At 33.9% G+C, this 12,425-nt stretch overlaps 2 protein-coding genes across 5 annotated transcripts in view; both read left to right on the top strand.

The window, feature by feature from the left end:
* Window positions 1-1,089: 1,089 nt before the first annotated feature.
* LOC128994845 (dynein light chain roadblock-type 2) lies at window positions 1,090-7,414 on the top strand. 2 transcript variants are annotated; one of them, XM_054419658.1, is made up of 4 exons: window positions 1,090-1,265; window positions 3,677-3,755; window positions 5,123-5,290; window positions 7,257-7,414. In XM_054419658.1, exons 1-4 carry the CDS (start codon window positions 1,263-1,265, stop codon window positions 7,298-7,300), a joined length of 294 nt encoding a protein of 97 aa, XP_054275633.1. In that variant the 5' UTR covers window positions 1,090-1,262; the 3' UTR covers window positions 7,301-7,414. The 2 variants fall into 2 exon arrangements, with proteins under 2 accessions (XP_054275633.1, XP_054275632.1); XM_054419657.1 differs by lacking the exon at window positions 1,090-1,265 and adding an exon at window positions 1,435-1,573.
* Window positions 7,415-10,449: 3,035 nt separating this feature from the next.
* Window positions 10,450-12,425, top strand: part of LOC128993989 (protein 4.1 homolog) — a 45,419-nt gene continuing 43,443 nt past the window's right edge. For all 3 annotated transcript variants that reach the window (XM_054418158.1, XM_054418159.1, XM_054418156.1), the window contains exon 1: window positions 10,450-10,610. The gene's annotated coding sequence lies outside the window, so the exon portion shown is untranslated. The remainder of the gene's footprint in view (window positions 10,611-12,425) is intronic.

Raw genomic sequence — 12,425 nt, 5'->3', positions numbered from 1 at the left:
GAGCAAAGATTATAGAATGGTAAATTTAATAAATCGATGTATTTTAAATTTTTTCGATATATAATTTATTTTTTATCCTACGCATTTTAATAAATCAATATTTTAAGAAAGCAGCGCATTGAAGGGTCCCATTGATTAACGTAGAAGAGGTCAGTGGTGGATTTTTGTATTAGTCATCAAGGTATCAAGGTACAAGGTCTCAAGGTCATCAAGGTACAATATAATTAATTAATGGGCTTTTTACAAGGCCTTTTTAACTACAGGCCGCGGCCTAGTAGAATTGGCAACGTCGCAAGTGGTGTTGTTTAGTGACAGACGTCCCACAAGATGACATGGCAGACAGGTGACATTACTAGTGGGGCCTTGCATCAGCCCATTAATTCGCAAATTTATTTATTTAAATATAAATTTATGAACATAAATTTAAATTTACTAAAATATTAAAAATAAAACATACAGAATTGAAAACCGAAACAATATAAATTAAAAATCTATATCTGTACATTTTAAGTGGAGTCAATATTGTCATAGTTAAGTAATCAATCTTTCGTAAATACAAAAATACCATCAGCTGCTTCCAAACAAAACAGCTATTATACCACCACTTGCGACGTTGCCAATTCTACCAGGCCGCGGCCTGTAGTTAAAGGCGGCCGTGCTTCAGCAACACAACTAAATGTTATTGTTCTGTTAGTTGTTAAGTTGTTATTTGTTCTGACGATGCCTATTGCATTTCATGCCTAATGGAAAATAAAGCATTTCATTTCATAAAAAGGCCAATTTATTTCTAGTTTACTAGTTTTACTTGTGGATATAACGTATAATCAATGGACATACTAAAGATTGTCTTCCTCCAATCCATAAGAAAGGTAAATCTAGTAGCATAATCAGTTATATTAACATTAACTAAATAATAAATATTCTCTTCAACGATGACTATGCCATCCCCATATTTTACATTAAAACGCAAACGAAAATAATTAATTATAATTTAAAATTGTATTCAGGTTTTATTTCGGATTTCAGTTTACTCTATGTAAGGCCATTAGCTGAAGTTTCATTGTAACTGTTCTACTCTACTGTCACTTGTCAGTCAATGAATCCAGCTGTCTGTCAATACTCCTCGTTGCCGTCAACAACATTGTTTAACCGTGTGTAATTTGTTAATTTGTTAGGTATCGAATAAATTATTACTAAAAGCTGTACGTTGTACGAGTTTGTCAGTTTTGAGAGTATTGCCTTCAAATAATTAAAGTTTAGATATGGTATGTTCACACTTTTATGTGCTATTTATGGGTTAATTTAATGTGCACTAGTTTAGGCTATAAGTTAGTTTGTGATTGTTTCACTTTTGGCTTAGAGTGCCAAGCCAAGTCCGTAATAATTAATGTGTAGAATATTTGGCCAAACTCAACTTTCCCGGGATTCTTCCAAATTTGTCTAGAGATGTTGATCAGGGTAAATTTTAACATCAGTACTCTTGTAGCATTCTATCAGAGAACTGTTCTAAATACTTAGTCATTTCATTTAATAGCTCTTTATTTAAATTAGCTCATCATCAACAATGTGCAAGGTAATTCTCATAATTAAGACCAAAATAGACACAGGTTAAGGATTAACTTATATTTTTTTATTTTGTCTATTTATGCCAGGGGCATTTATTAATGCTTTTTGTAAGGGAGCTGTCCAAACCCTTGTCTTGTTACTATCTAACGTCAACTAATGTATCATTCACTAATATGTTTGGTTAAACTCAACACCCATTAGCCTAAGAGTATGTCATTAGGTTACTGCCTAAGTATACAAAATCAACTTCGGTAAGTTATCTGCTTTATGCATAAAAGTAGTTAGGCCTACCTACATCATGTTTAAGACTCTCCAGGTTAGTAAACTTTTAAAAATGAGGAGAAACACAAAAATAATACAGCATAAATTGGGGTTTTAACATTGAGGACCCAGACCCCAGTTTTTAATGTTCTAAGATCACTTTTAAAATATTCTATGACATCAATACTATAGTTTGGCCGCGTAGAAATCGACCTCCTCTAGCATTGGTTTAGCATTAGCACGCAGGTCGTTTTCTATGCGGCCAAACTATAGGTACAACTTTCTTAAGGTACCCCTAAATGTCTTTTTTTGTGCTGAGACCAGGGTTGCTACCAATGCTCCCCGTCCCGACTCTTTTGGGAGAGCCCCTACTTAGGTCCCTTTTGCCTGTGTATATGTCTGTGTTCCAAGGGGGGGGGTCCGGATTTTTCCCTAACAAAAGGTGGCAACCTTGGCTGAGACCTTTTATAACTAGGTATATCTGAATAGGTATAAGCAATAACCCCAATTTACTAGGGGACCGGTGAGAGTTCAAAGTTTTGGGTGGGGGAGACATCCGGTAAATGTTTATTACATTTGTTTCATATTATACTAGCTTATAGCTTCATTTCCCCTTCGTTAACATGTCTGGTGTTTCGAACAAATCTCTTTGTTCTCTATCATGCTTGACTCTTTATTCTCAACTTTCCACACTGTCCACAGATTTCATGCACACAGTAGGGATAATAAAAAAGTTGCAAAATACTGGCGTCCAAGTCACAAAGAATACACATATTGTAAACTTCTACCAAACAGTCCACAGTTTATTTTATGAGGGCCTCTCCCATCAAGTTCTGCTATAGAAAGTTGGATCCTCATGAGTTGCCTACCTGACTTGACCGAGATGGATTCTAATTCTCAATCTGAGTTGCCGTCTCCTGGCCAGAGAGACAACACTTTAGACCACTTGGGTATAGACGAGATAACGGTTAACCTCACAATAAAAAACAATAAAACGGCTACAATAAAAAACTCAAATGTACTTTAGTTTTAAACTTAACACCAAGGTTGCAGCACTTGTCAAGTATTGCTTTGAGCGTTTACTGTTGAGTTATACCATTGACTAGGTTTAAAGTCGATGGTTATACTCGGTTGGATAGTTGTGCAGTTCATCCTAAATCCCTAAAACCCACCATTAGAATTGATGTTGATTTCACCATTACCTTTGACTATTGTGAATAAATTGTAATAACTTCACTTAATTTGTGTGCCTAATTATAGGCCTTATGCATTTGTCTATTTTTTCAATGTTTTTATTCAATTAATTTAGATAGTATGATTTTACATGGTCAAATGTAACCGAAATGGTATGTAAATCTTGATGTTGCGAATCCCCAGACCACCTTACCTCAATGTAACAAACCTTAAACCTAACTGGTTACAAAGTACTCATTACTGTATAACAAATTCTTGGTTTGGCCCTTCGAAATTCATTACAACAAGGTTGTGCTGTAAATAGAAGTTTGGTTAGCCTATATTACTCATTGTGTCTGATACGTCAGGTTCTGAAGCTTTAAGAGTTAATTGGTGTAGACTGCTTGTATATGAGTCTTCATTAACTTTGGTAGGCCTTATATTATTAATAAGTCAGGTGAACAACGAATATTTTAGTCACAAATTAAACATAACTTTTAGCACACTAGATGGTAAAATTCATATATTGTATATGATGGTTCCATCTGGACTGGATGCACAAAGTTTGTTTGAATTTTAATCGTTGATTATTCTAATTTCTAACAACAAAAATTGTGTTGTATTAAGGCAAAATTAATGCAATTTTTGTTTATTTGATACATTTATTTTATTACAGGCAAGTGAAGTTGAAGAAACTCTCAAACGTATCCAGTCACACAAAGGAGTTGTGGGAACGATTGTCGTCAATGCAGAAGGTATTGATCAATCCTTCGATGTACTCGGTAGGCTCAGTGCATCCAAGGCAATTTTCAGTCATCATGATTATCAATGATATTTCAAGAGAACTAAAAAAATACTTAACCCTGCGTCGATGTCTTTGATTTCAAAACACGATCGGTGACACACAGGGGTTTTTTCCGGTTGTTGAAACAGACAAACGTTGTTTTAGCAAATTTCCCATATAGGGAAATCTGTCTATGGGAACAGGGGATTATGGGGGTAGAAATTGATTTTTCCCATTTTTGACCCTAAAAACACAAAATTTCATAATTTCTCTTCAAACCATTTTGTAGAGCTTAAAAAAATAAATTATTTTGTTTAGTGAAGTGTTGTATGCCCAACGGGTACAGAGATAATTAAAAAATTTTAATTAAACAATTCCCATATTATTAAGAGAATAAATAATCTGCTGTAGTTTGCTTGTTTATGGATATATTTTAACCAAATTTGGATATTTTGTTTATTTCATACTAAGCTATTAACATTTCAATAAATAAAACACACCTCAGTATCTTCCCTGTAGCAGCAAACCTAAGTACTTACTAAAATTAATGTTATTTAAATAGGAAAAATAAATCTGACAATTTTAATGGGATTTTTTAATAGATATCCAGCCAGGTAAATGAAAATTTGCTTAGTTTGCGAATCAATAAAAGTTCTTACTTTAAATATTCATAAAAGTATATAGCAAACAAAAACCACAACACTATCACACTCACGTAGCCGGGCTCCAACTGATTAATAGGGGTTTTGCGGAGAAGGTGTGAGATCAAATGTATGCTCAATCGGTTCCTAGAAAGATGCATGTAAGGTACTGTTACTCTTAAAGTAACCGGCTAGCGATAGGTAATACATATTTTTCTATAAAAACAAATTTATGCGCCCGTAGGAAAATTCCTTGGTGTCACCAACGAAGGGTTAAATAGTCTACCCAATATATAGATTCTATTCTAGTATGCTGACCAGGCAGATTAAAATTCTTCAGTGAAGTGTGTAGTGCAACAAACCCATCAAGTATGTTAATTTTGTATTATAACCCGTCTTGTATTTGATAAACCAATCAAAATATATTGTCTAATGTCTAAACACACCTAATAGTCTATTCCCTGTATGATGGAACTTCTGACTCTTTGTCTACTTGGGCCAATGGTTTAAGGCCCAAGCCAGTCTCAGGTGAACGAGAATCTGAAAACGGATTCATCATACAGATTTAAGTTATAGTCTTACTGAACTTAAGTATTTTACCTATCACTAAAACTTGTATTTAATTGCAGACTTCCTATGGATGCCATTTTTTAAATTTGGTAAAAAATGCAGGACCAATTTGATTGTTTGGTTTCAGGAATACCGATAAAAACCACCATGGACAACACCACAACAGTGCAGTACGCAGGGTTGATCAGCCAGTTGTCGGATAAGGCTCGTAGTGTTGTTCGAGATCTGGACCCTTCAAACGATTTAACGTTTCTCAGAATACGATCGAAAAAGCATGAAATTATGGTAGCGCCAGGTAATTTAATAAACCATTAAGTTGTTTCTTTTCTAATTTTGTTATTTTAAAATGTTAAATATTAAGGAAGAAGAGACATATTCACAACGTTTGATAGCTCTGCACGTGGCATTTGATAGCTCTAAAGAAGTTGACAAAGCAAATAAACGTTATAACTTCAGATAAAAGTAGCAGCTATAACTACTTTTGCATTCTACTACTAACTTTTGAAAAAACTCCCTATTTCCCCCTTAGAGGGAAAATATCAAGTTAATTCCCATTTGAACTTTTGATGTGCTAGCACATCTTTTCTTCCGTGAGTTGTTGTAGTGTAAATAAATTTCTTCTTCCTTAATATATTCCAATTGCAAGGTGTTTTTCTCAAACTAGTTCTAACCCCAAGTTGTTTTTATACAGGAACTTCTATGATTACAACTAAAGATGACAATTCTTAAAATAAACTATTCTTAGTTTATGGCTTCTAGCCAATTCGTTTGATAAAAATCCTCATATTCATTGGAATGATTCTTGTAATCAGTTACAAAGAAATTATTGGCAAGTTTTCAACCATTCTGAATCCTTAGTTTGAAATGTGTTTATTAAATCTTTTTGTGCCAAGATTGTTGATTTGAACTCACAAGTTGAATGTTGCACAGTCCCGTTGAAAAGACTACTAATAGACACTGATTTGATATTTAATTAATTTTTGTTAGTTCTAGAACTATATAGCATAACCACCTTTTGTTTGTATATGACACTTAAGATTGTGTCATATTGAGTGTGCCACTGAGCTTTATTTATGTACTTTTGTCTCCTTATGGTTGTTGACTTTATGTCACTTAAAACCACTGTGCACTATCTTATGTATTATTTTACAGTTTAACAATTATATACTATTTTATGGCTTTCACACAATTTATCTAACATACAATTCTTTATTGTTTTACCCTCCTTCACTAAAATTAGATCCTTAATACATTTAAGGTGAAAGAATGCACAAGCAAAAGTAAAGTAAACACAGGTTTAGGTTAACACATTTTTACTTTCTCCTATACCATGGTATTATGGAGAAAGTATTGTTCTCACCAAAATTTTTGAGTTTGAGTTTTGAGTGGATATATTTGTTTTGGGTCCCCCTGAACCCAAAAAAGTGGTTTTCGAAGTGATGTCTGTCCGTGTGTGTGTGTTTTTCTGTCTGTATGTGTGGATTTGCACAGAGCTACAGACCACATCTGTTGTCTGATTTTGATTAAATTTGGTATGTTGGCATTAATCCATAGAATATGCTAGCGTTTTTTTTTTTTTTTTTTTTTTTTTTTTTATTTTTAATGGTGATTTTTCTATAAAACCCAGAATATAAGGATTTTCTCAAAAATGGCCATAAGATATTGATAAAAATTTAGTATGTTATAGTCCTTTAAATTCTGAACGAAATGGTACTTGTAAATCCCATTTCCGTCAAAATTACAGTTCACAAGTTATTGTAACTTAGGCCTGTGTTATTTTTCCATTAAAAAAATCATAAAATAACATAAAAATAGATTTAAAAGAAAAACAAATTTTGATTAAAATGTGTTGTTCATTCATTATTTTTAAGGAAAACGTAAACATTGCTAAGTTAAACAGGTTAGGTTTACCTGTTGCTTGGAATTTATCATAATTTTACTCATGCAATTAATTCCAGCACTTAGAAATTTTTTATTTTATTTCCTTAAAATTTAAGTGAGCAAAACAGCGATGAAAATCCATTTTACTTCAAGTAACAAAAATCATGACTAAAAGTTGTGTTAAGAAAACAAGGTAATTTTACAATATTTAAAATATTTTACAAAAATAATGTGTTTTAAATTTCTAGGAATATTTGTTTAAAACATTTTGGTTTGCATGGTTTTTTAATTTACGAATTAAGGCCTAGCCTTTCCTCCCCAACCTATCTAGTGCATGCAATCTGGTGTGTTGTAATCAATAATCTGCTTTTCTGTTTCAGATAAGGAGTTTATTCTGATTGTCATACAAAACCCAGCAGAGTAAATCGCTCTCATATTTTAATGTTCTTCACTGTTTTGTTTATTTATTGATATTGCTCACTAATCACCGATGTAAATTAGCTGCTTAAAATTTATTATTAAAACAGATTTTCACTAATGTCTGTTCTGACCTCATTTATTCCTGATGGTTTTTCTACTTTTAACATATATTCTATAAATATAATGTAGAATCGTTGTTTTGGTGACGACCCTGACAAAATACTAACACTACTCACCGACCTTTATCAGGGTGACTTGACTCTGTGATTTGACTTACAGTCCACAGATTATAAGTGTCTGATGTAATATTTTTTCTTTTATTCTTGGACCAAACAAACAAGAAATTGACAATTAATCAGCTACCAGGCCTACAAACTGTGTGACAGGCCTTGGCCCAGGCACGATACAAGCAGCAACCTAAGCGACACGTAAGCAGCGGGGATGGCTATGATAAAAGCATCAATTTCCTGAAAACTCATAAAATTTCCTCTGTTTAGAGTGTAGTTCAAGATTGCAAACTGTGCAGATCATTGGACGTATTGCATTTATTATCGAATTTCCTCCCTTTCCTCCTTTTTAGCGAGTTTCCTCAGGGAAGAAGAAGAAATACCACCATCTACAGTAGTTCTGTAGCTTAGGGAAGATGGCGATAGGTTTTTTTGAATTATCACAAGTATTTCCATCCCTACTTTAGACTACATACTGAGCAGATTGAGGTGGAGAATTGAGAAGGGAAGAGCAAGTTTACAATATCATTACATATGGTTTACAACAAAACTGAAGCATGATCCATCTGAGTTGAGAGCAGCAAAAATTGGTGTGGACTTGGTGCGTCGCTCACAGCTCAGACGTATTATGGCCACCTTCAAAATATTTACGCACAACTAAATGAGACTCGATATCAGAGCAGGTGGCTCGCCGCTCACATCCAGTGGTGTAGTCATAAAATAAATTTCCTAGTGTGGGAACATTCACAAAACGTCGTGAAAAAATACGGGTCGCTTACCAATATACAGGCTGATTCAATTATTAACTTCTTCGGGACAGCTCATGAAGTGTGGACAGTAGTACAGACGTGGCTTAGCGAATGCAACAATCAGAGAAACATTTTGATTATACAATTACCTCTCGCTAAACAATCGATATTTAATAACAATAAAAAAAAAATGATTAAATGATAAGTGGAACATCTTGAGAAGGGACATTTTGATTGTTGTTTACACATCTCGCAATCCAGATCATTAGTGGGAACGGCATTACCAGTATTTTTTTCCAAAGAACCTATACAGGGTGATTCACCTTTGAAGTGTTACAATAGGTAACTTTGTTAGGGTTTTATTTTACAGAGAACTTTAAATGAACAACTTTCCTTATTTTTTTGTAACATTTGATGACAGGAATTATATGCTCATTCCGTGCTAAACGAAACAATCGGCATGATCAGGTCATAAGTCCTCCAGGGTAAGGACTCCTGGTTCTCGGTAAGCGGTAAGGATATCTCATTAAAAACTTTTTGGTAAGAACCTCTCGCTTAGTGAAATACAATTAATTGAAACATACAACCAGAGAGTTCAATCAAAACGTTTTAGTTGTAACATCTCGTAATTGTGCATCAATAGTTCCCACCATAGAACTACAACAGGGTTCCCACCCCACTACTCCCTAGTCCTTCTGAGAAAAAATTAAAACGACTTCTCAACCAGAAATATACACCACAACATGGGACCCACAGAGCTTGTGACCTGGATGTACCCCCGCTGTCGCTGTTGACTTAGCCACACACTTAATTACCCATCGCTACTAATAAAATTATTCAACACCCTGACGCTACCAACAAGCATCCAGACCCTAGAACCAAATCAATTCAAATCCACACTTCGCCAGAGCCTATAGTTGTTAGGCCCCTGTACTGTACTCGACCAAAGAACTGATTAAAGAAAACACTAAACTAATTAAAGAGTCACTCGCCTTACCAAAAGTGTGAGTCACATCTGTCAGTTGCTCTTAAATTGTATATGTTTATAATGTTTTTTACGCAATCTAACCAACTTTTGTTGCTTTTATTCAAGTGCATATCACACCACTGCTCGTATCATACCCGAGGTCTTACATTCACCTGCACCTGCAAACAGAGTGTCACTGGAAACGGAGGTGGCATGCTATTTTTATCTAAACATGCCAAATGTATCTACAAAATACCTATCCTATACAAGTATAATACCATAATATCAAATATAATTAGCAAAGACTGTTGAAACAAATAAAATACAATGAATGTTTGAATTTATAATTAATGACAGTTTGCTAATACTCTAGGCTACTTGGAATTCTTGATAAATGAACTACACTGTAATTATTTTTTGTATTTTTTAGTATAGGCCTACCTCTGTTGAATTGATTGAAATTTATTTTAACAATTGACACCTCTTACTACAAATTATAGTCTGCTGTATTTTCCTTCCACCGCCTAATTATGATAGATAAAGGTGGTTTATTGTAATGTTAATAGAACATTTTACTTAATAATATTTCTTGATAATTATTTTTGACAAAACTTTCTTTTAACATTTAGAACAATGCACAACGACATCAGATCAATATCAGATTATAATTACATTCTCATTGGATTGGAGACATTGTTTGCTAAATGTTTTCATAAATAAAATAAGTGAATTAATTCCGTCAAAACTAGTGCCCAGTGTCACCCATGAACTGGACGCGAAAAACGAGCTTCAAATTTTACAATGGAACGGAACAGGAAGTATACCACGGCCGCCTATGGCGGCTATGAGTATAATTGTGTTGATTGGGTTAGCCTATGGTAGTATCATAGAATAAATCTTCATCTATGGTAGTATCTCATTTTAAAATCGATGCATGCATCTTTATATATATATACGCATTACATTCTGCGTTTTCACTGTTGACTCGTTGCACCGTTGACTCATTGTTATTTTCAGGTTGAAAGAGTAGTTGGTTTGGTTATTAGCGGATGAATACATAACACTATGATTTTTACAATAATTGTACTATTTAAGCTTGATTTTCCCTAAAAATCTTATTAATTAGAATTCAAAGTAAATAATAGACAACAAAACTTTAGAATTGTAATTATTAAGCGGGCTATTATTATAAAACCCTGCATGATACAAAGGGGCTACTTTTTGAGTGGTTGTATTGTAAGCGTCAGGTGTGAGGTCAATTTACTAAAACAGAACAGAACTGTTTCGTTCGTTTGTTGATGTTGACACTGTTGAACTGATGAATTAGTTTGGACCAGCCCTTTGTGATTAAATAATTGGTGATTATTTAAGGTTAGTACAAGATTGAAACTTATAGCATTTAAATCGTTTATCCTACAATATATTTTGGGTCTATACAAAGTATTCGAAGTTGCTTTTACATTGAAAATCCTCACCTACTTCAATAAGAAGATTGAGCCCAGCCCACTTTTGAGACGATTATTCACTAACAAATATATTTGTTGGATAGCCTAACACTACATTTTAAGTGTTCTATAAAAGATCGATTTCAATTACAAAGGTTTATCACCAGTTGAATGTTTATAGCTTGACCTCAAATTAGACCGCTGGAAACAAATCTGGGCACATTCCTTTACATATGGGTAACCTATTGCTGCAAGCTATCTATACCTAGGCTACTTAGCCTAGTTAGTTCCACTTTGTTTACAGGTCCATCCTCTCTATTTTTGTATGGTAAGTATGGTTTAAACACACAAAAATACATATTCTATTACTGGCCAAAGAAGTTAGGCCTTCATAAAAACCAGGCCTAGCCTAAGTTATATTTTGTAAGTTAACTTAATCATGTTAGCCTACCCAGTTTCAAGACATTTTCAATTACGTTAGGCCTAAGTTAAGTTGTACCTGGGCTGCACTTTACTTGACGTCCTACACTCATTCGAATGAAAATATCGATCGATATATCGATTAATCGATTGCTTCATTCGATATATCGTTTGGTTAGTTGGTACTTGAGTATTAAACGGAGGCCACCATTACGAAACGCGCCGCGGCACTTATAGAGGGTTAAATTGTTATAGATGTTGTAGTAGAACTATTCTAGTATTGTTGTGCATCAAGCGTTATCAAATGAGTCATGTGTCTACTCGCAGAATCCCCTCCAAGTAGGCCAAGGTCAGGGTCGTTGACCGGAGCGCGCTCCATTACCTGTCATCGCCTGTCACTGTGTCTGGTCAGCTATATAACTTATCAGTTATAAAATTAAACTATCATAACCTAACCTAACCAACCAAACTTGCTGATAGTGAAAACATCGAATGAAGGTTTACTAATAATCAGTAGGCCTATTATCATAGCTAAGTTAAGAAACTGTAGGTTAGGTGGCCTCCGTTTAATACTCAAGTACCGGTTAGTTAGGTAAGGTTAACCTAACCTAACTAACCAAACGATATAAGTTATCGAATGAAAGAATCAAATGAAAATATCGAATCGAAAAAACCAATCGAATGAGTGTAGGACGTCAAGTAAAGTCCAGCCTGTACCTGTTTTGTTGGTTGCCTCTAACATAGTTCTTGAAGTTATTACTTAGTTGGTTACACTTCCATAGTGGAGAACCTACGATATAAGTTAAAGATGAATAAAACTTAACTATAACTTAAGTTTATCGAAATATAACTTAACTTATCGATATTTATTTGGTTCAATATTATTATCATAATGATTTTATTTTACTTAGGCCTAAATTATAAATAAAATCAATAGGCCTAACTTAGCAATAACATTAACGAAGGTTTTTATTCCTTAACTTAAGTTAGTTTCCACTTAAATTCCTAATCGATATATTGAACCTAAAAAGTTTCGATATGTATTGTTATTCATCCGATGTAATATAGCCTATCGTAGGTTGTCTGCGGAAGTCTAACCTATTTAGTTTCCTGATGTAAATTTCACCTTGAAGTGTAGCATTTTCAGAGGTCACAAATTTAACTTATGTTGTAATTGCATCCTATATAACTTAGCCTAAGTTATATGTTACAAAGGTTTATATTCCAAAAAAAAACAGTGGCGGCTGGTCCATAAGGACTTGGACAGAGTCCTCCTATATTCTAACAATAGCAAAAATAATAACTTATACCTAAATATAAT

Source organism: Macrosteles quadrilineatus, unplaced genomic scaffold (assembly GCF_028750875.1).
Source record: "Macrosteles quadrilineatus isolate MER2022 unplaced genomic scaffold, UCM_ALF_1.0 Scaffold_5__1_contigs__length_97177068, whole genome shotgun sequence".
NCBI classification, from domain to species: domain Eukaryota; kingdom Metazoa; phylum Arthropoda; class Insecta; order Hemiptera; family Cicadellidae; genus Macrosteles; species Macrosteles quadrilineatus.
The sequence above is the reverse complement of the archived record's forward strand: the minus strand, read 5'-3'. Positions and strand labels throughout refer to the sequence as shown.